This window comes from Anomaloglossus baeobatrachus, chromosome 2 (genome assembly GCF_048569485.1).
Source record: "Anomaloglossus baeobatrachus isolate aAnoBae1 chromosome 2, aAnoBae1.hap1, whole genome shotgun sequence".
NCBI lineage: Eukaryota > Metazoa > Chordata > Amphibia > Anura > Aromobatidae > Anomaloglossus > Anomaloglossus baeobatrachus.
This window is the reverse complement of record NC_134354.1, coordinates 62,012,627-62,036,291: the sequence shown is the minus strand read 5'-3', so window position 1 is coordinate 62,036,291 and position 23,665 is coordinate 62,012,627. Positions and strand designations below refer to the sequence as shown.

At 44.7% G+C, this 23,665-nt stretch overlaps 1 protein-coding gene across 2 annotated transcripts in view; it reads right to left on the bottom strand.

Moving 5' to 3' along the window:
- Positions 1–388: 388 nt before the first annotated feature.
- Positions 389–23,665, bottom strand: part of C2H21orf91 (chromosome 2 C21orf91 homolog) — a 43,432-nt gene continuing 20,155 nt past the window's right edge. For both annotated transcript variants that reach the window (XM_075333067.1, XM_075333069.1), the window contains exons 3-5: positions 6,970–7,473; positions 3,707–3,769; positions 389–1,249 (exon numbers count right to left, since the gene is read on the bottom strand). In XM_075333067.1, the coding sequence (XP_075189182.1) occupies positions 1,101–1,249; positions 3,707–3,769; positions 6,970–7,473 (716 nt within the window). In that variant the 3' untranslated portion in view covers positions 389–1,100. The remainder of the gene's footprint in view (positions 1,250–3,706; positions 3,770–6,969; positions 7,474–23,665) is intronic.

Below are 23,665 nucleotides of genomic sequence, written 5' to 3'. Positions count from 1 at the left end.
TTCTTTTGAGTCCTTCGTGCGTAATATACCCTCAAAAACAACCCCCCCCCAAAAAAAAAAAAAAAAAAAACCTTTAAATGACCCATTTAAGAATGCAAAAATGACCCAAAACACAGATCAATATGACAATATCCCCCCCGGTCAGACACGGTAACATTATGTGCAAAGCAGAATACAATACATACACGAAGCAAACGTCTTTTATAGAACTATTAATATGTACCCAAAAATATTTCTTTGTAAAAAACAGTAGCTCATGAAAAAGGCTCTTTGTAAACTTTTTTTTTTAAGTTTCTAGCAATATTAAGCGTTTCAAGCAGTGGTGAATTTTGGTTTCTTTTTTTGCATTTTTTTTTTTCAAAAAAAATTTTTTTAAACCAAAAAAAAAAAAAAAAAAGAAAACTTCAAACAAGTAAAAAAAAAAAAACCCCAAAAAAACCCAAAAAAACAGTCCGTCATCTGCAAGTTGATTTTGCTTTTTTAAAAATACACAGACAGAGGCTGCTTCTTGGAAGATCAATGTACAACTATAAATGCCTATGGAAATATAGCATCATCCCGTCTGCTGTGGTCCTTACTCCATTCATTTTACAAGTAGGCACCATAGTTTTTTTATGATTTGTCACAATACTGAGCAATTTTAGAAAATATCTGAAACGGTTCCCCCAGGGGCCAAAGCTGGAATTATTGCCTTGATGTATGGGATTTGGTAAGACAAGTGGCCTTTATAGACGGTGGACCCAAAAGAGAACTTCTGTGGACAATACTAGCTGGTGAGGAGACAGGCTCAGCCCTCCGGAACTAAACACGACACCTTCCTTATCGGAAAGATATGGAATTTCAAGCGATCCCAGGCTGAATTATCGTCGACAATCACTTTCATTCATTAAATCCCACTGAAAGTGGTTTTTGTCCAGTAAAAAGAAAAAAAAAAAAATATACTAAGAGAAATTCCAACGAGGCTCCGAGTTCATCACTGGTTAGAAATCATCTTCTTGGACAATATATATATAAAAAAAAGCGGTGCGAGATCTACTCGAGGCCGCCGGGGTGTTCCTTGTGCAGGTTAGAGTCCCATGTATTAGTTATTGATTGTCGGATTAACTTTTAATTCCTGCCCGTCCCATCTGGAGACATGGAAGCTTGGAGCAGTTTTTTAGCAGCTGCTCGATGGAGACATGACGGACGTGGAGCTCCGAGGACAGGGCATCTTTTTCTTGTAGTACACAGCTGAGGTCTTCAAACACATCTGTGGGGGGAAAAAATGAATAAATAAGAGCTATGTATATACTGTAATTGTGTTATGTAAGTGGTAAATTCATCATGGTCTGTCGATATTTTAAAAACATGCGACTGTTCAAACCAAGCTCAGATGCTTGCTGCACCCTTGGCGTGGCTGAGCAGATCTCCGTCCCACCCACTCGTTTTGCATTTATTTCCGTTGCCCTCTTCCATGTTTCACGAGATGGAAGAAGGTCGTAATATATGGAAAATAAGTAGTAGGTGGGAAAGTTGAACCGAGCACCTGTCCTTGGTTTTAACGGTCATTTTGTGCTGAAAGATTCCTTTTAAATGTAGAGAGGCTGACAGGCCTTTTAGAAGACCCCACCCTTCCCCCCCTTTATGGCCCTTACGTGTGCTGGCAAGGTCCCGATTTGTAGGAATGCTCCTTCTTGGCCAATGCCTACTGTAAAAATGCCAGTGACCGGCTGACAAATGTTGGATGGATGACTGCACTGCTTATTTGGATGTAATAATTGACACTCATCAGTAGCACGTGTTCTTGTGTAAATGGTGGATATAGAGGAATTAATAAAATAAAGTGGAAATGGAACAACTGATTGTACAAACCCCTCTCTCGATCACTGCTATATATATAAAAAAAAAAAAAATTATAGTCCTAATGTACCTGGCCGGGACCACTGTACTGAGCATTTCCGGCCACCACCAGGATTGGGGGCAGCTGATCTGCGGGGGTGTCTGATCTCAACCAATCAGATAATGAGGAGTTGTCATTTATATGCAGGTACTAGACAACCTGCTTTAAAAGGCCAAATTTGGCTCCACCACTAATGGGTCGACATTGATTTTTGTGATTGCACCTCCACAGGTAGCGACCCCATTATCAGCCTCTGGGAAAAGGCTATTTGCCAATTTCCCAGGGAGCATTGCATAGCTCATTACTCTCTACGCTATCTTTGCGCTTTCCTTAAAGGGAACCAGTCACCAGGTTTTTCCCCTATAAGCTGCGGCCACCACCAGTGGGCTCTTCTATATGACTGTATATAAGAGCCCAGGCCGCTCTGTAGAATGTAAAAAAACAACTTGTATTATACTCTCCTGCGAGGTGAATCCAGTCCAATGGGTGTCACTGCTCTCAATCCAGCGCCTTTTCTCTTCTTTCCATCACCGTCCTCCTTCCCAGCTCCGTGTGGATGACGCGTCCTACATCATCCACACAGAGGTCTCCATTGCGCTTCTATGTGCTCCTCTCTGCGTTGCCTCTCTGTAACGCCCAGACACGGGGAAAGGTCAAAGACCGCCTGAGCATGCGCACTACAATACTTTGGTCTGCCCCTCAGTAAGGCAGAGAGGAGTGCACGTGCGCAGAAGCACAATGGCGGCCTCTGTGTGGATGACGTAGGACGTGAAATGACGTAGAATTCTTCAAGCGGAAACTGGATAAACATATAGCTGGGATGATTTAGGAAATCCTGCACTCGCAGGGGGTTGGACCCGATGGCCCTTGAGGTCTCTTCCAACTCTACCATTCTATGATTCACATAGAGCTGGGAAGGAAGAGAGGAGGCACCGGACTGAGACCAGTGACGCCCACTGAACCGGACCACCCCACAGGTGAGTATAATAAAAGGCAATTTTTACATCCTACAGCGTGGCCTGGGCTTATATACAGTGTTCTCGAATGATATATTATATATATATATATATATTATCTATCTATCTATCTATCTATCTATCTATCTATCTATCTATCTATCTATCTATCTATCTATCTATCTATCTATCTATCTATCTATCTATCTATCTATCTATCTATATATATATATATATATATATAAAAGAACTCACTGGTGGTGGCCGCAACTTATAGGAGAGAAATCTGGTGACAGGTTCCCTTTAAGTAGAAACTTTACCTTTTAAGAAACTAGAAGATTATCTTTCCGCCACCATCATACAAGGATGTTGCTTAATCTTTCATTGAAAGGTTCTTGACCTAAAGATGAAGTGTTTTTAGGAGTTGTTATATGATGCCTCCCCCCAAATGTCTGTTTTACAAAATGGTTGAACCAAGTAAAATATGCCACTTAATGGCGTTAAGTCTACTCTGGCTTGTACAGCGTCATCTAAAAATAAGGCTCTAATACCGTCAGGCGCTGATAAGCTTTACTGTAACCTATACTTAGCGGGCAGCTTAGATTACAGCACGTCTGCAGCTGCCACGGAAATGTTGAGCTGCACTTGCTGACATATTGATTTAATGCCAAGTATTTTTTTTTGTTGTAAAAGCAATAGGCAAGGGAGAAAGTGCTATAAAAAAACAAAAAAAACCTGAAGATACCAAGCACGGATTTCTACTAAATGCATGGAACGTGGAGGCAGACGGGTAACGGCAACGTTACAGCACACAAAGCAGAAGCCGAGTGATCTCCCGAGGACGCGGCAGTCATCCCATATTGAGACTTACCCTGGAGTTGCCGGAGGAGATGTTCATTTAATTGTCCCAGTTCTTCTCTGCTCATCGAGCTCACTAGAAGCGAGGGAGAAAATACAAAAAAAAAAAAAAAAAATCAATTACCGTCACCACAGTAATCCAAGTAATTGAAAACATCCAACAAAAAGTTAATAAAATCGCTGGTTGGGATCCGCTCAGAACGGTGTACGGCAATAGCGCGGCGGAAAAGAGACTAAGCAGTTGTTTGCAGACTTCGGTATTAATTAGCCGTGGGAGATAACAGTCTGCAGAAAAGTCAGTAACCGAGCGGCTGAGGGTTTTAACCTCATCTACATAACAATGGTTTACAAATTTTTCAAATAACTTTTCTCACAAACAGCGCCACACTCCTCTTTAGGTTGTATCTGGTATTGCAGCTTATTCCATGGAAGCAGTTTGAAGCCGTACCAAGCTACAGTATCACACTCCACCGTTGTGCAGGCGTGGCATTATTTTTTGGGGAAGGAAGCCGTCAAGATGTGTAATCCAGAGGCTCCTAAATGTATCTTAGCAGGTTTATAATCAACGTGATGGACATCCAGTTGAGTAATACTTCATCTCGCCTGCGGAGGCGCTGCAGGGAAGTTGAACACTTACTGTTAGGTTATAGCTGGGGGTCCCAGCAGCAGAACAATCTGAGATCAGCTGATCTGGACGAGAAAGTGAAGCACAACCCCCAAGACCAGAGTCGGCTGCTTTTAGGAGTTGTAGTTCCACATTGCTTGCAGACTGCTCTTAAAGGGACCCTGTCAGGTGCAATATGCACCCAGAACCACGAGCAGTCTTGGGTGTATATTGCGAATCTCTGAATCTGGTAGAAGAGATAAAGAGATCTTTAGAAAAAGTATTTATCGTGTGATAATGAGTGAGGGGACTAGTCTCAAAGGCATTACATCCCTGGCTAGTCAGCCCATTAGCATGTAAGTACACCCATGTGGGTGTGCTATCATGCTAATGAATGTTCAGCGTCAGAGGATGTTCTCACTCACCTCTTCCCTGACATCACCGCCCAATGGTGGATTTCGGAGTTTGGGCCATGTGCATTATGAAGCCAGGTGTATGCTTCCTGGCTTCAAACTGAAGTAGTGCACATGACCGAAAGTCCAGGATCATGTGCACATCGGGCGGCGATGGCAGCGAAGAGTTGAGTGAGATCATCCTGTGACACTGCAAAGTCATTAGCATGCTAGCACACCCACAGGGGTGTACTAACATGCTAATGGGGCCGACTAGCAAGGGAAGCAACGCCCTTAGGACTAGTCCCCTCGCTCATTAGCATACGATAAAAGATCTTTAGAAATACTTGTTCTAAAGATCCCTTTATCTATGCTAGTGTATACAGGGACAGTTAGGCAGGGATTAGCAATATGCAACCAGATCTGCTCATGGTTCTAGGTGCATATTGCACCTGACAGGTTCCCTTTAAATTCTCCATACACAAGGTGCAGATCTGTAGTTGATCGGTTATACACAACCCACTTCTCTAAAAACCCATATACAGCATCAACAAAACTCATCCATTACTACGCCATAATTTATGCAGGAACTCATCAAACAGGAGCTCCTCAGGGTGGAGACCACATATCTACACATTAAATGCAGGGAATTGTTCTACAGATTGTAGACTAATCAAGTAGCAAACATAAATGTACAATGTAGGATCAGCTAAATCTAGATAATTCTCCAGTACACAAGTCACCATCTATTTGTCTTGCTGTCAATCCAAAGAGACATTTTGTAAAGCAAACACCCTAAGGCAGCTGATCGGGTTGCAGGGCTTCAAAAAAGACGACGTGACCTTGGGTCGTACTTTGCAATGAGCAAAGATGAGTGTAATCCACAAAGACAGAGCGAGAATGACAATAACTTCAGTTCCCAGCTTGGACAGTCCTTCACTTGGGGCGATAAGTGGCAGAATCTGCCTAATAATGAAGCATGTATGGTAAGTAGATGACGAGAGGTAATCAGCTGGTCAATCGTCGAATCTCATAAGCCATATAAATTGTGGTGCCTTGGGCAAAGTACAATCTGCTCCACCATGGCAGCCAGTCCTCATTCCGGTGCCCATGATCAGGTGAACCTTTTGCATCAATTAGACCCTGTGACACGAGGACACCAGGCACGGAAAGAGGGCAGACCGGCTACCATGGAGGACCGGACCAGAAGCCAGTGCGATTCAAACTGCTCATATCTAAAATAGATGGAAAAAAAAAAGCTTATTTGTTTCCAGTATCCACAATACTTTAACCTCTACATCCTGTAGAGCAAATCATTTTGCAGGTAATGGACTGATCAGTAAACTATGGGGTAGATAAGAACTAGGGGATGTTGAATAAAAAGACCAAAACCACGAGGTGTGCTCAAAGCAATTGTCCCTTTCTCAGACGGCAATAAAAAAGGGCTTTATGGAGTTAGTTGAAAAATGCTCAAGAGAAGAAGCTTCTTTGCAGAACAGGTCTGCCAATTTTAAAACCCATAACACTTTTCCGGGCAATTTTTCAGAGGCCCAATTTCTAATTTGGCGTTGGCGTCTAATTTTCCATCTCAACGTCTCTAAGATGTGACATCACTACATGAAGCGTTGGAAGATAATATCTGTAGGGCCATTACTGATCCTGAAAAGTGGACTGGTGAAGTCAAACATCTGCTTCTGAACTGTACCAGTACAGTAACCCCCTTGGTTCTTTGCTTGCCAGTCCCATTAGGTTGCCACGCTGCAGTGCCCAGTGCAGTCAGGTGGCCCATGATGCATGCCATTCATTTTAAGAATCGGTTTGTGTCCAAAACGTTAGACCGCCCACCCATCATAAAACGATGGCATATGCCAAGAACACGTAATCACTTTGAGAGATAGACAAATGCCTTTGTGTATTTTTGGTTGGAGCAAATACGATTTAAGGAGTTAGGGTACCGTCACACTTAAGCGATGCGCCATCGATCTGACCTGGTCAGAATTGCTGGTGCTTTGCTACATGGTCGCTGGTGAGCTGTCAATCAGGCAGATCTCACCAGCGACTCGTGGAAACGATGCTGCGCTTGGTAACCAAGGTAAATATTGGGTAACTAAGCAAAATGCTTTTCTTGGTTACCCAATATTTACCCTGGTTACCAGCGTACACCGCTTAGCGCTGGCTCCCTGCACACATAGCCAGAGTACACATCGGGTTACTAAGCAAAGCGCAAAACTTGACCCCTCGAACACAATGGAAATTAGATGCAAAGTAGCAGACACTTACATTCTTCTTTGTTGTAATGCTGGTGTCTTCTGCGAATGTTGGGTCCAGACGGCTGGTCAGAGTGATCATCAGGCTTGTCTTTGCAGGAATTCGGCCACAGCGTACTATGTAGGACGCTCATATTGAAATCCCTGCTGCTCCTTTCTAAAACCCCCTTTGCACAGGTGGATATACCTCCAGCCCCAGTATCCAGCCACTTTTCGGAATACTTGGGAACCTGCGAGTCGCGCTGGGGAATCTGACTCCTGTCATTCAGATGTCTGAATTTGTAAAGTTTGTGATGAGCGAGTTTGTGACACTCAGAATCAGAATATAAATCCTTATTTTGTGCATATTGGACAATCCAGTTTATTTTTTTACTGAGAATAGTTTTTACTTCTTCGTACGGGCTCTTGGTAAGTTTGGAGCGGGAACAGTCTTGGTTTGCAATCTGGTGATATTTCTCAAAACAGTCCTTGTGACCTCGTAGCGATCTGGTGTGAAGAAGATCGGACTTTGCTATTCCTAAACAGAAAACAAAATAAAAATAAATCAGTATTTAAAAACAGATAGTTGTTTGGCTAATCCAAAGATAACATCGAGCCATTTTTGTGTCCACCTTATACCACAACATTGGCAATGCCCTATGCTGCCCATTTTTTGCTAGTAGTGACTAATCCATTTTCGTCTCTTAGTGAATCATCTACTACATTAAACAGCTGTATAATAAAAAATAATATTAAAATAAAGGCAGCCAGGAGCTGAACAGGAATGATCAATGGATTAGCAAACTACCAACTGGAAAAGGACGTTGTGAAAGGACCATCATACTGCAAACAGGAAAGATTGAGATACAATTAGGTCCACAATGATACAGATAACATGCAGTAATGTCTAGGATGAAAACAAACAATTATGGCCAAACTAATTAATAAAATTTAAAAAAATTATTGCTTGCAATGGTTGATGAAAAACTTGTGTCTACCAAAAATGTAATCTTCTTGGCTGAAAAGGGCTGGTCTTGGCTGCATGAAACCAGAAGTAATAGAATGGTAGAATTAGAAGAGACCTCAAAGGTCATCAGGTCCAACCACATGCAAGTCCAGGTTTTCCTAAATCATCCGAGCCATGTTTATCCAGCTGCCGCTCGAAGATTTCAAGCTCACCACCTCCCGTCGTCGCCCGTTCCACACTGACTGCCCTCACTGTCAGAAAGTTTTTCCTAATGTCTAATCTGAATCTCCTTACTTTTCGTTTCATCCCATTGCTTCTTGTACTTCCTTGTGCTAATGAGAATAGGGTGGTTCCCTCTGCACTGTGACTGCCTTTCAGATATTTGTAGACCGCTATTAAGTCTCCTCTCAGCCTTCTCTTTTTCAAACTAAACATACTTAGTTCTTTTAGCCGTTCTTCATATGACATTATTTGCAGACCTTCTACCATCTTGGTTGCTCTTCTCTGGATTTGCTCCAATATAATCAAAAGTCTTTCTTAAATTTGGGAGCCCAGAACTGTACACAGTATTCCAGGTTGGGTCTGACCAGAACAGAGTATAGGGGAAGAATGACTTTCTTGATCTAGATTCAAGCATGTGTACAGCAGGATCAGATAAAGTAGGTTGATCATTTGAAATCTTACAACCGTTTTGTTTTTTTTATTTTGCGTGTTTGATTAGCCACTTAGGGTACCGTCTCACTATACGAGGTACCAGCGATTCTGACCGCGATTTGACCTGGTCAGGATCTCACCAGCGACCAGCCACTAGCGACTCTGTGCTTGGTAACCAAGGTACACATCGGGTTACTAAGCAAAGCGCTTTGCTTAGTTACCAGATATTTACCCTGGTTACGTGTGCATTGAGCCAGCGCTGGTAGCCAGTGTAAATATGAGGTAACCAAGCAAAGAGCTTTGCTTGGTTACCCGATATTTACCTTGGTTACCAGCGTACACTCCTTAGCGCTGGCTCCCTGTACACATAGCCAGGGTAAATATCGGGTAACTAAGCAAAGCGCTTTGCTTGGTTACCCGATATTTACCTTGGTTACCAGCGTACACTCCTTAGCGCTGGCTCCCTGTACACATAGCCAGGGTAAATATCGGGTAACTAAGCAAAGCGCTTTGCTTAGTAACCTGATGTGTACCCTGGTTATGTGTGCAGGGAGCCAGCGCTAAGCGTTGTACGCTGGTAACCAAGGTAAATATCGGGTAACCAAGCAAAACACTTTGCTTAGTTACCCGATATTTACCTTAGTTACCAGCGTACGCTGCTTAGCACAGAGTCGGTGCTTGTTGGTCTCCCGCCGTCAAACACACCGATCTGTGCTGCACAGCGGGAGACCAACGAGCAAAAAATGAACCAAAACAGTGTGTAGCGATCAGCGATTTCACAGCAGGGGCCAGGTCGCTGCTTAGTGTCACACACAGCGAGATTGCTGATGGAGGTCACTGGTACGTCACAAAACCTGTGACTCAGCAGCGATCTCGCTAGCGATCTCGCTATGTGAGAAGCACCCCTTAGGTCTGGCCTCGTACTGATAGTTCATGCAAATGACCTGATGGACAACTGATGTGCCGAATTCCAGCCGATCAAAAACGTATGTGCATGGCCAGCTATGGAGTTGAGGTCTGAAGATTTCCAAAGTGTATTGATTTTTACAAAAAAGTGTTTGTGGCTTCTTTTCTTTTGGTATTCAGAATAAAGAATAGGACTCTCAGATCGGTGGGATCTCATCAGTTAGCACCTTATCCAACAATATGATTTACAGGTCAGCAAATGTGTTTTATGGTCTGAAATAATAGCAAATGTATCATCTTGTCTAGGCATGTACAAAGAAAACAAATAAAAGGGTGAACCTATCAAAACTACACTTTAAGGTAGTCTGTGCTGCAAATAACAATGTTACCACCCTTGAACAGAATAAACCTGAAATGCAAAGTTGATGGTGACTATCAATCATGTGTGCGTATGTTCTTCAGAAGCGTTTTTATCAGTTCCCCCTGGGCATATATACAAATATAAACCAGATATGTGCACAATGATATCTGCTACCTGTAATTTCCCAAATAGGAAGAGAAACATTTTGGGAACATCAGTTGCAAAATACCAATGGGCCCATGATAAAAACCCTCCGGCTTGCTCTGATGGACATGGTCCATCTAATGATCATTATTCCGATGACCACCCGTAATACCACATTTGCCTTTTAGTGGCCTCTAGCAGGAATAGGTTATCAGGCAACTTCAGACCTGAAGCCATCATCTGATCACCTTGTATAAAGGAGGCCGCCTACGAGGAGAAGAGGTATTCACATACTAAGGGAAAACTGAGAGCCACTGGCGCCATCCCTACCTCCTTTCTCGTCGTGGGGCTTATTTGGCACATCTTTCATTTCAGTCTGTGTTCCTACCAAGATGATGAATAAATGTTATATTAGGACTACTTAAATTTCATTTCATCAGGCAAAAAAATTCAGCCAGAGGCAAATGTTCCCCAGCCTAATCTCGTATAGGAGATGTAATTTTTTTCCTTTCGTACACCTGCGAGGTGGAAAGAAACCATTGAAGTTCTCACTGAGGACATCACACGTTTGACGTTCTGCATTTATATAAAATGCCTAAACTTTTGAAGCTTCACTTCAAGCCTCATTCTTCCTGAAGATTAGAGGTAAACGTTCCGATACAAACACCACCGAGAGCTCTGGCCGCAGATCACCCGCTCGCTAATGAAAAGCTCAAGTTTTGGGACTTAAACTGAGAATATTTTGAGAATCTTGAAAGACTTTTCCCTGAACAATTGGCTTGTTCTGAAGCAGGTAGGACTGCAGAGCCAAGATAGGATTGAGGAGGTTTTAATTTCATGCTTATTAGTCGATTTTGCAAAAGAACCAAAATTCTTGACAGGGAATGTGGACATGAAACGTCTGATGGGAAGGAATACAGTGAAAAATTAGGTCACATTCAGCGAACGCCGCTGTGTTCTAAACTCGTCGTCATTACAGGACAATGCGGAGCAGCCCCGTCAAAGTGAATGCATCAGCTGCATTAGTTTTATGAATTGTTTTATTTTTTAATTGCAGAATTTTCATTTTCATTTTTTTGTTTGTTTGGTTTTTTTTTTTAATACAGGATTATGGGGGTGGACATCATTGCTTAACTTCTGTTAACATTTAGAAAAATTGATTACGGTAACCGCTATTTAGGAGACGTTCATTAATTGAAGGGGCTGTGGGGTGGATGTGGTCTGTGGCTTGTGCAGGGAGGCGTAGGAGAGATGCAAAATCATTTTTTTTTGGGGGTGGAGAATATGGACACCTTTAGAAGCATTTTCTTTTTCACTTCAATGCATGTACATGGCCTCTAAAAAACAAAAACGTTCATTCAGGCTACATTTAAAGCGCTCAACAGTTTGGCTTTTCCAGCTTCTGTTGACCATATATCACAGGATCCAATTCAAACTGCTTGTTGTCACACAAAGCTCTCCACAGTGCGGCACCCCCCTACATCTCCGCCTTCGCCTCGGTCTATCACCCCACACGTTCTCTACGCTCTGCAAATGACTTTCGACTAACTCCCTCACTAATCCGAACCTCCCATTCCCGAACCAAGACTTCTCCCGAGCTGCACCAATCTTCTGGAACGCTCTACCCCAAGAAGCTAGAATGAATCACAACTTACTCAGCTTCAGACACACCCTAAAAACGCATCTTTTTAGGGTGGCCTTTCACACTCATACACATAGTCCCTCGACAACTTCTCAGAACATAACCTCACGTCAAATTCCATGGCACCCAAATGCATCTCAAGGTCAGGCAACTGGTCCAGGAAGCCATTATCTATCCCCCATTTCCTTGAGATGGCTGGATTGTCATTGTAATTAGGCACTTGTACCTTGCCCCCCCAATCTCATTGTAGATTGTAAGCTCTCACGAGCAGGGTTGTCCTTTTTCCCTCTAAATATTGTATTTTCTATAACTGTTACCTGTTTGTATATGATCCTCCTGAATTGTAAAGCGCTGCGGAATATGTTGGCGCTATAGAAATAAAGATTATTATAATAATGTGGTTATGAATACCATGGATGGCAAGGGAACAAACAAATCAAGCCAGACCTGTTACTCGAAGCAAGAATCACCAAGCTACGGACTTGCCTACTTTGGACATGCCAAAAGGAAGTGAGCAATCAATGGAGAAGGATATTCTTTCAACCATAATGGAAGGAATAAGACGAAGAGAAAGACCTGCAGCCTGACAACTTGATACTTTCAAGTAAACAGTGGAGAAGACCCAGGTGGACATATCTAGGCTGCACAAGTTCAATCTTCCAAAAGAGCGTTCATCAATCAAGTCTCCGTGGCTCGAGATAGAGCTGAAGGCCATTAAGAAAAATAATTCTTATAAAACATGTTGAGCTCCTTATGTTAAAGATCCGAGCTGAAGGCCATTAAAAGAAAAAATTACTATAAACACGTTGCCACATTGCGCCTCTTGCGTAAGAGATCTGTGAGGGCAGCCATCTCTATAGTGCACTCCTGTCAGCAGGCTGGTTCGCATTGAATTAAGGTGGTGTCACACAGCGACGACGACGTCGCTGCTAAGTCACCTTTTTCTGTGACGTAGCAGCGACGTCCCGCCGCTGTCGCTGTGTGTGACATCCAGCAACGACCTGGCCCCTGCTGTGAGGTCGCTGGTCGTTGCTGAATGTCCTGCTTCATTTTTTGCTCGTCGCTCTCCCGCTGTGAAGCACACATCGCTGTGTGTGACAGCGAGAGAGCGACGAACTGAATCGAGCAGGGAGCAGGAGCCGGCGTCTGGCAGCTGCGGTAAGCTGTAACCACGGTAAACATCGGGTAACCAAGGGAAGCCCTTTCCTTGGTTACCCGATAGTTACCTTAGTTACTAGCGTCCGCCGCTCTCACGCTGCCAGTGCCGGCTCCCTGCATACGTAGCTGGAGTACACATCGGGTAATTAACGCGATGTGTACTCTGGCTAGGAGAGCAGGGAGCAAGCGCTAAGCGGTGTGCTCTCACGCTGTCAGTGCCGGCTCCCTGCTCCCTGCACACGTAGCTGGAGTACACATCGGGTAATTAACGCGATGTGTACTCTGGCTAGGAGAGCAGGGAACAGGGAGCCGGCACTGGCAGCGTGAGAGCGGCAGACGCTAGTAACTAAGGTAAATATCGGGTAACCTGGAGAAGTGCTTTCCTTGGTTACCCGATATTTACCTTAGTTACGCTTCCACGCGTCCCTGCTGGCTGGGGGCTGGTCACTGGTGAGATCTGCCTGTTTGACAGCTCACCAGAGACCATGTAACGACGCAGCAGCGATCCTGATAAAGTCAGATCGCTGCTGCGTCGCTATGTGTGACACCACCTTTAGTCTCCATCTTGTATGTGAAGGGAGACAACAGGGAAATTATATTACCTATACCCCACTAGAAGTAAAAAAAAAAAAAACTCACCAAAAACAGTCATTAGCCAACAGGTCAAACAGCAAAAAGCACTAGCAAGATGCAGCCGGCCCCCTATGATAAAGGTAAAGGTGGTAAAGGTGGGGGCCCCTTGACGTTGGGTTAAGAGCTTATGTATTCTGGCCAAAATATGGACCAATACCTCACTTCAGTAAATATAATTTTATATATATTTTTTTTTAAATTGCACAATTCTCTGCACAATGCAGCCAGGCCCTTTGGGGCGTCTGTCCTGTGTGTTGAGGCACTTACCGGTATATTGTGCTGAGCAGCCCGCCTGATCTAATAGTATGGAGCTCATCAATAGGCTGTAGGCCAGACACTGTGCATTGCACATACCTGTGTGACTGGCACCCTATGCAAACCCCATCTGTGTGCAAGTTTAATACCAGCAACCACCTCCTCCATGATATGGTAGATTGAGTCAGGCACTCTCATCGGTATTCTGCACCTGTGTTGCCCCCACCTTTATCATAGGGGGCCGGCTCCATCCTGCTAGTGCTTTTTGCGGTTTGACCTTATGGCTAATGGCTGTTTTTGGTGAGTTGTTTTTTACTTTTTGAATTTGTCATTTTTGGTGACTAATACCTATACGCCACTAGTTACCAGAGTAATCTGGGTTCTCTCATATCTGCAGAAGGTGGGGAACAGAGATGGTGGTCAGGTGTACAAATATCTGAAAAGTTGTGTGTGCATTGGGATCACGCATCTATACTATTCTAATGGGTTTTTCATCACTATTGACTTTTGCACATGGAGACAATTTGTGCTGAATGTTGCACTGGTGGCGCGTACCAGTCAGGACACCTCCACCATCAGAAGGTATCGCACATGCGTCCCATTCTAGTACAGCACAGTTGCCTGATGCTGCCTGTCGTCCTGCCAGGCATCTGCCTATGCAAAGCTATTAGCACCGCTCACCTCCTGATGTGGAAGTGACCAGCACAGGATATCGCCCTTATTGACAAGTTGCAGGACCCGAACCATTTCAATCTGTACAAGTTAACTTGACGATATTGTGTTGGCTTTCTGGAGTTTTAGGACCAAAATTACTAGTTTGGCGTAACGTTTTGGTCTCAAGATTCATTTTCAACTTGCCAAGGTACCATGGTTGACCCAAATTCAAATACGGTAACTTGAGGGACCTTTTGATGCAAGTTGTGTAGTACCGCTAGTAGGGAAACAACCTCCACCAGCTCTTTAGTGGGCAGCGCATCTTGCAAATTCAGCTGCTACCGGACCACGAGACACACAAAATAGCTGAGTGTTTATATAACCCGGACACATTCCCCCATAATAGGTAAAGATGTTCCTTAAATGCTGTATTCGCACACTGAAGAAGTAGACAGGCAGGCAGCAGATTTGTCACTAAACCGGTCAGCTGTGCTAAAAAACGTATGCTGCAAATTGGAGAAGAGCAAGAAGAAAGAAAGCCTCAGGCGTGGAATGTGCATCTCCGGCTCGTAACATATTGCTACAGCACAAATCTGGAGGCTCGGTTTCACCCTTCGTGGATAGCGGACAAATACTGCCGAACAGCGGCCAGCTGAGCTCCAGCCCCCGCATCTACAAAATCTACCAAAGTCTCTTCTTCATGTAGGACATCACACATACAGAGTTTAGGACAGAAGCCTTTCCCCGTGTTATATTGTAATCAAATATTGCAAAATCCACCAGTCTGCTGTATACAGCTGCCTTGGATTGTCAAATGGTGGTCAACCGCCCCCAATTCTCCGCCACGATGAGGGTCCCATATTATTTTGTTGCTATCTTCAGCTATAGTCTGTATCATACTGCAGTTCAGAGCTGAATTCAATGTTCTAATGGTAGATATTGGAAACCATCAACAAGCTTGTTAGAAGCATATCACACCTTAGGGGTGCTTCACACATAGCGAGATCGCTACCGAAATCGCTGCTACGGCACGGTTTTGGTGACGCAACAGTGACCTCATTAGCGATCTCGCTGTGTGTGACACTGAGCAGCGATCTGGCCCCTGCTGTGAGATCGCTGCTCGTTACACACAGCCCTGGTTCGTTTTCTTCAAAGGCGCTCTCCCGCTGTGACGCACAGATCGCTGTGTGTGACAGCGAGAGAGCGACGAAATGAAGCGAGCAGGGAGCAGGAGCTGGCATCTGGCAGCCTGCGGTAAGCTGTAACCAGGGTAAACATCGGGTAACCAAGGTGGTTACCCGATATTTACCTTAGTTACCAGCCTCCGCCGCTCTCACGCTGCCTGTGCTACCGGCTCCGGCTCTCTGCACATGTAGCTGCAGTACACATTGGGTTAATTAACCCGATGTGTACTGTAGCTAGGAGAGCAAGGAGCCAGCGCTAAGCAGTGTGCGCGGCTCCCTGCTCTCTGCACATGTAGCTGCAGTACACATCGGGTTAATTAACCCGATGTGTACTGTAGCTAGGAGAGCAAGGAGCCAGCGCTAAGCAGTGTGCACGGCTCCCTGTTCTCGCGGTTATGATCGCTGCTTCGGCTGCTGTTTGACAGCTAAGCAGCGATCATAACAGCGACTTACAAGGTCGCTGTTACGTCACAGAAAATGGTGACGTAACAGCGACCTCGTTGTCGCTGTCGCTTAGTGTGAACCAGCCCTTAGCCGAGACCCAATAATGCTCAAAGGGGTACACTGGGGAGGGGATGTACAACGCATCCCACATTTGTGACCAAATGTCTCACTTCTTACATGGCTTGTCACTTTTCACTAGCGGTGTGCAGAGTAGGCCAGCAGGGAGTGAGCCAGGTTACACTTGTCCAGAAAGGTTAGTGCAAAACTATGCTTGCTCATAGCGAGAGCAATCTGTAACACCCTGCTCCAGCACAAACAAGTGTACAGAGTGGTCTTAGCTTCCCCTATAACCAATTATTGTACTTGCCTGGTGTGAAGACCACCGCTCTTCGAGTATGTGCTCACGATCAGGACTCGCTGCGTCCTGACCTGCAGGGCCGCGCGTCTCCTCCGCAGGAGACTGCAGCTGACTGTGCCCACGATCAGGGTTCAGTGCGCTGCGGTCTCTTGCTTGTGTTCTCCCTATGGAGGATGCATGCGAATCCGCAGCAAACAATTGGTCTGGAAACACGCACCGCAGGTCAGTGTTTGCTGCGGAAAAAAGAAGCACTGTGGGCACAGGATTTCTAGAAATCCCATACACTGTGCTGTACTGTACAACGCTGCATTTTAGACAAAGCTGATGTATGCTACATCCAAAACGCTGCAAACACTGAGCAAGCAAGCAAAGTTCAGAACATTCGTGTTTTTTTTTTTACCATATTGCGCCTGGGTACAGGCATTTTCTGAAACCAAAAACTCCCTTTAAAAGTGAACCTGTCACGAGTTTTAAGCAACCCTATCCAAGAGCAGCATGATGGGAGCAAGCCCCTTATTCCAACAATGTGTCCGATTGCTGCAGTTTAGATAAAAATCTCTTTTCTCGGCCGCAAATCTGTCAGTTCTCTGAATGCTGAGCTCTATACAATCCCGCCCACAACTCTGATTGGCTGCTTTCTAAATACTGTGCATAGGCAAAAAGCTGGCAATCAGAAATGAATGAACCTGAGGTTCAGTGTTTGTACTGAAAAGAAATGGGACTGAATGAGAGTCATAACCTGTCGACAGGACGTGTTGCTTTTCTTTTCAGCAGAGTGTAGCCATTTTCTTTCTCAACATCTTTAAATGCGTCTTCCAATTACGCGATGTGAAATCCCCCATAATGTCAGAGCACAGCAGGACAATCGTTCCATCAGAACATATATTCTACGAAGAAATGATAAACTTCTCCCTTCTCAATTTGCACATTAATCAATACAGAATTACACACACGTCCGCCTGCTCTCCGGGAGCATGAAGCTCCGTCACACAATGCGCGCAGACACAAACAGCGGAGGTCTCGGAGGGGGAGCTTTTGAGCGTGAAGTTTCCTCCGTCATTTACACCAACAAACGCCGCTTTAACAAGCGGGAATCAGCGAGCGGTCGGCTGCTTGCTTAACCTCTATTATGCTTGTGCATTTCACGTTGTAAGCTGTGAAGAGCGAGTTTAGTCTTTCCGCTCCATCAAGTGACATCTATTCAGCAGAGGCCGTGCAGCTGCCATCGCCCTGAATATCACACCAAGGATCCCACAGCTAGCCGACTTTTATGGCTCTACCACAACGAGTTCAGTAAAGAACTCTGTATCAAAATTAGAGTAGCCGGTACATAAAAGCAGAAAAGAAAAAAAGGCAACGTCACCACACGTTATGGAAAGAAGAGTACTTTCTGCTTCTGCAAGAAAACAAAGCTTTGGTCCTTCAACACCAGGAGATGCGTCCAATTTAGCCAAAATACGGAGCTAAATATTTCCTAAAAAGGTATGAATATGGGCGAAAAATAAGCCCAGAAGCCCAAAAAATAATAGTGTGCCGCTCCGTACATCTTAGTAGGCGTCTTAGATTTGACTGGTTGGCTGAAACAAGAAGTCCAAAATGTAGGAATGCCTACGTGACATGATCCTTCAGATATCTTGAGTGACTTCTCACCTGTGGTCGCCCTTCTCCATCAGCCCTCTTATTGCATTGACTCTAAGGGGTGCTTCACACACAGCGAGCTCGCTGCCGAGATCGCTGCTGAGTCACGCTTTTTGTGACGCAGCAGTGACCTCATTAGCGATCTCGCTGTGTGTGACACTGAGCAGCGATCTGGCCCCTGCTGCGAGATCGCTGCTCGTTACACACAGCCCTGGTTCGTTTTCTTCAAAGCCGCTCTCCTGCTGTGACACACAGATCGCTGTGTGTACACACCATCAAAAGAGGTCACATGAGAAGTATTCCTCTAGGCTTCCAAAAAAAGCAGTCGGCAGCAGCCAGACATCTCCAGTGGTGGTGGCTTATCTGACATCAGAGCAAACACATTCTTTTTCTTTTCTTCTTTCCTTCACCCTCATTGTTTAGGTTAGAATCAAAAGGCCCCATACACAGACAAAAACCCAACAGAGGATAAAAGGGACACTCTTGACCTTCATCAGGTCAATAATGGCCAAAGGCTACATTAACATTTTTGTTTTGAGAACATGTTTGGTGCATGCTGAACATTTTAAAGTCCTGCAAAGAGGTAATTTTCTACATAGAAACAGACTATGTAGCCGCTATATGGCCCGTTTGGACAGAATGGACCTATTCCAGGTTGGTTCTACCACAATTTTAATGTGTCAAGAACCTGCACGGTACCGTGGACTCCATAGGTCATACAATGTTAGCAAACAAAAAAGCCTACAAAAGACCTCCATAATTTAATATAATTATGGAGGTCTTTTGTAGGCTTTTTTTAGTTTAGTTTGGTGACTCTTCGTATATACTTTGATATATGGACTGGGTTATTCATGGTTTAATGTTCGCAAACAAGACAAATGTACTAGACTAGTCATGACGGCATACCAGGTCTCTAGGGTTTGAAAAGAAAAAGGGCCACAATTTGTCTTTGCCACAGGAACCATGACCTGTTTGTACACTGCTTCCGCCTCTACATGGAGCTCTGTGTTTTGGTTGCTTTGGTTTAGGGATATCAGAATTGTGGAAGAAGTATGGAGAAAGGTCGGCACTAATAGAGTGTCTTGTAAAAACAATCCTTTAATTCATCATGTCCCGCCGTTTTCCACATCCTCCCTTTCCACACCGTCCCGCTTCGGTTTTATTTGATGAATTAACGGACTGTTTTTACAAGACACCGGGTGAATGCCGACCTCTCTCCATACTTCTTCCACAAGTCTGATATGATTATTCGATTTGGACACGGCACCCCTGGATCTTTGCATCGCCATGTCAGATTTTCTGTCCCAATAAGTGCATGGTAGTGTTGTTGTTTTTTGTGTTTGGATGTTAAAGGGTCAGATAGATACACACACACACACACACACACACACACACACACACACACACACACACACACACACACACACAATCTCTATATCTATATTTTAAAAAAAAAAAAAAAAAAAAGGAACCCTCTTTAAATTTAGGTGAACCATTTTTTTTCAATTATGGTAGGTATTGTCAATATAACTGGGAATTAATATATCATCCTTCAATGTAACAACTATTTCTACATGAAAATAATTTGCACAAAAAAAAAAAAAAAAAAAAGGAAAAGCAACTTTTCAAGCTCTCCATTTCGGACACTGGTGGACAATAAGAAACACTACACTATGGCGCTGTGATGAAGGATATTTCCAAATCTGTAAGTTTGTCTGATCATCCAGATGTAGGCACAGTTGTGGGGGTTCACCTAGTTTTAATCGGGAAAAAAAAAAACCCTTAGGCTATGTGCACACGCTGCGTTTTTATGACGCTGCATTTTTGGCCGCTAAAAACGTACAAAAACGCACCCACGGCAAAAAACTCATGCGTTTTTACCGCGATTTGGTGCGTTTTTGGCAGTGTTTTTTATCTCTGCGTTTTTCCAATGCATTGCATGTGGGGGAAACGCAGACAAACGCAGGGAAGAATTGACACGTCCGTTTTTTTTTTTTAAGCTAAAAAACGCAGCTAAAAAAAAAAAAAAGTTGTGTGCAGACAGCAAAAATGAAAACTCAGACTTTGCTGGGGAAGCAAAGTCATGCAGATTTCTGAACAAAACGCACCCGAAAAACGCGCAAAAAAACCACTGTGTGCACATAGCCTAAAGCTTCATTTACTGAATTGCAACCTTTATGCAAGATATATTCTTGTGGATTGGCCTCTTGTAGATGTACTATCCACATTTCCTATAAACAGTCCGTTTTGCTGCAGATCTTTGTATCTTAGGAAACAAGATAAATGAGAATGGCACATTAAGGCTTTCAGCTTCTTTGGTAAAATCCAGCTTGAGGTTTAGGAAAAGCAATGAATGTCTTGACGAGTCTCTTGTCACTTGCTGTAAATGAGCATCCCGAGCGCAGTCACCATCGGGGACACATGAGCACTCAGGTGAGGAGCCGGCATCTGTGCAGCGCTCAGCCGGCTAAGAGCAAACCATAAAGCGCTTATGATGCAATAAAATAAAAACTTTTCTCCAGCCGCTTTCATCTCTTTGTTACAACCTGAAGTCCCAAGTTAGGACGCCGAGGCTCCGTTCCTCAACACTGCGCCCCTCTGTCCCCACACTGAGTATAATCTATAATCTGCCCTAGCAGACAAGGAAGATCTAATGAATCTTCACGTACTGGAGGGGACAGGTGTCACTGCTGGTCCGGATACACAAGTGACGACTATAATAAAGGCAGAAGATAATTTGACAAGTTCATCAGACATTGGAAAACTAGTGATGAATACTCCTCATGGGGCCGTACACTAAGGTAGGACTGGAGCGTTGCATCATGGGTATATAATCTACGCAATAAACTCCTGAAAAGCAAATGTCCCGAGTGACGCATTTCACATTTTCTCCATTTACTGCAAAATAGGTCTGCAATTCATGTTTGATTGTGAATATAGTCCCTGTTACACCGGCCACGATGGATACTGCAAAGTTCCCCTGGATGAAATTAGTCGTCGATATATCGACAACAATCATAGCGCTGTATACCCTGACAGATTAGTAATAAGGAAGGAAAAACTAAAAAAAAAAAAAAAAACCACAACAAACCCCCCCCCCCAAAACTGAATGATAATGGGGTCAGATTGACCCACAGAAGTGCCTAAGGCCGGCGTCACACGGGACGATCTATCGCACAAATTATAGTACCCGCCCCTGTTTGTGCGTCACGTGCAATTAGTTGCCCGTGGCGCACAAAGTCATTAAACCCACGTCACACGCACTTACATCCCGGACGACGTTGCTGTGGGCGGTGAACATCCTCTTCCTGAAGAGGGAGGGACGTTCGGCGTCACAGCAACGTCACACAGCGTCCGGCCAATAGAAGCGGAGAGGCGGAGATGAGCGGGACATAACATCCCGCCCACCTGCTTCCTTCCGCATTGCCGGCGGGACGCAGGTAAGCTGTGTTCGTCGTTCCCGGGGTGTCACCATCTGGAACTTAAATAAAATGTTTTGTGTCCGCTGCTGCTCAGGTGTCTTTTTTGGTCTACAGGACTGATGTCATGTTGGCAGTGATGCAAATAGTAATGCAGCTCAGGGGCTCAGAGCAGGTCACGGCCTCCGCTCGGCAGAGGCACTGAGCTTCTTGATTGGTGCTATAGAGGTGATTTAAGTGCTGCAGACAAAAAGGTACCAAGCGCAGCGGTGGGGGTTCAGCGCGCACCAGGAGCAGCGGTGGGGATTACATGAGGAGTAAAGCAGAGAATTATTTATTTTTTGTTAATAAAAACACAACAGCACCTCAGTTGGGGGAAGAGGGATTTTCCAAAACTGGAAAACCCCTTTAATGCTGCGGTACCATACACAGAATGTTGACATTTCTTTGAAAAGATCAGACCATTGTTTTCTAACTTCAATAACTGCATTGAAATGTTAATGAGCTGACACAGATTAAAACTTCACGCCTTTGTTTTGGGAATTCCCTTAACTTTAATGTGGTGGTTACTTTAGCTAATATGAGGGCACCAGATTTCAGTCTGCGATCTTCATTCTTTCCCTCCATTACCTTAGACATGCAGGTTCCAGCCTGATCCACATGCAGTAATATAGGTGGAGTGTGAGGTTCGTGTGTATCAAATACTGCAGTCCTCATTAGCTCAACATGCGCTTATTTGTTCTTCTTCTTTCCTCCATTTCTATATTCTTTTTTTTGTCACTCCACATGACTGTAGATCGGGGTGGGGAAACCTCTGGCCCACAATGACCTTTTCTGCAGCCCCCAGGCAGATACCAGGGGACCGCAGGCTCTGGCCAATAGCTGCGTCTTGCTGGCCCTCTATACCCCCTTGTGCGCTGCGAAGATGATCATGCAGCGTTCACTACTGAACACCGAGTGCACATACCATTAGGTCCTCACGCTGGTCAGTGCCAATGTGCTGAGGAAGTACTCTGTTGGCGGGGTTAGCGCTCGATATGCTCCCATCCCACAGAAGAGGAGCAGCTTCACCGTCCCCAGCTGCTGTACATGCCTCTCGATGCTGTGTGGCACCCAACGATGTCCATGCCCCCTGCCATGTATGTACTCTCCTGTGATGTATATACAGTATGCCCCCAGCGTCTCCTGTGATGTATATATGCCCCCAGCGTCTCCTGTGATGTATATATGCCCCCAGCGTCTCCTGTGATGTATATATGCCCCCAGCGTCTCCTGTGATGTATATATGCCCCCAGCGTCTCCTGTGATTTATATATGCCCCCAGCGTCTCCTGTGATGTATATACAGTATGCACCCTGCGTCACCTGTGATGTATATATGCCCCCAGCGTCACCTGTGATGTATATACAGTATGCCCCCAGCGTCTCCTGTGATGTATATATGCCCCCAGCGTCACCTGTTATGTATATACAGTATGCCCCAGCGTCACCGTTACACTTTCAATATAAGAGCACAGTACGCTTTCTCTGTGCTTGAATGGTAATGGCTTTCACGGAAAATAACCCTCTCCACCAAAACAGAACAAAGTAAATATCTGCCAAGTGAAATAAAAAGACCCGACTATGGAAACATTAGAGCGGTTAATGTGCTATGGTAAATGTTATCTCAGAAACAGAGAAACAATGCTGTACATTCACCAGATAAAAGCGCTTTCATTTCCACAGAGTGAACTTCTCACAGCTCATTAGGTCGGTTCAGCAAAGCGTCCCTCTTCCTGTTAATTTCTCATTATACAACTTGATTACGCACATTCGGAGATCCTGTGGCCGAGGAGGGTGAAATTCCAAGTGGTCTTTCTGCCTAATACAAATCGCACAAAATGGGAGATGCCACTAAGACACAAACCCACCTCGTAATGTTTCCAACCGAGGGTCCGGTAAATGCCGCGACCACAGGAGGCAGAGATTCCTTAAATCCTAGGGTAGGGCATATATAAGTGTTGTCCTCTTATAGCTGAGATACCTAAGCATCTGCACCGCTCTCTCAATCTGTGTAGTCTGCGCTGAGCTTGCAGCAAGTTCGGGAACCAGTCACCAGATTTGGGGACCATAAGCTGCGGCCACCACCAGTGAACTCTTATATACAGGTCGCACTGTATAACGTAAAAACAACTTTATAATACTCACTGAGGGGGCAGTCCGATCCGATGGGTATCGCTGCTCTCCAGTCCGGCACCTCCTCTCTGCAGCGATCACCGTCCTCCTTCTATCCTGCCCAGGGTGGAGGACACGATCTACATCATCCACACAAGTC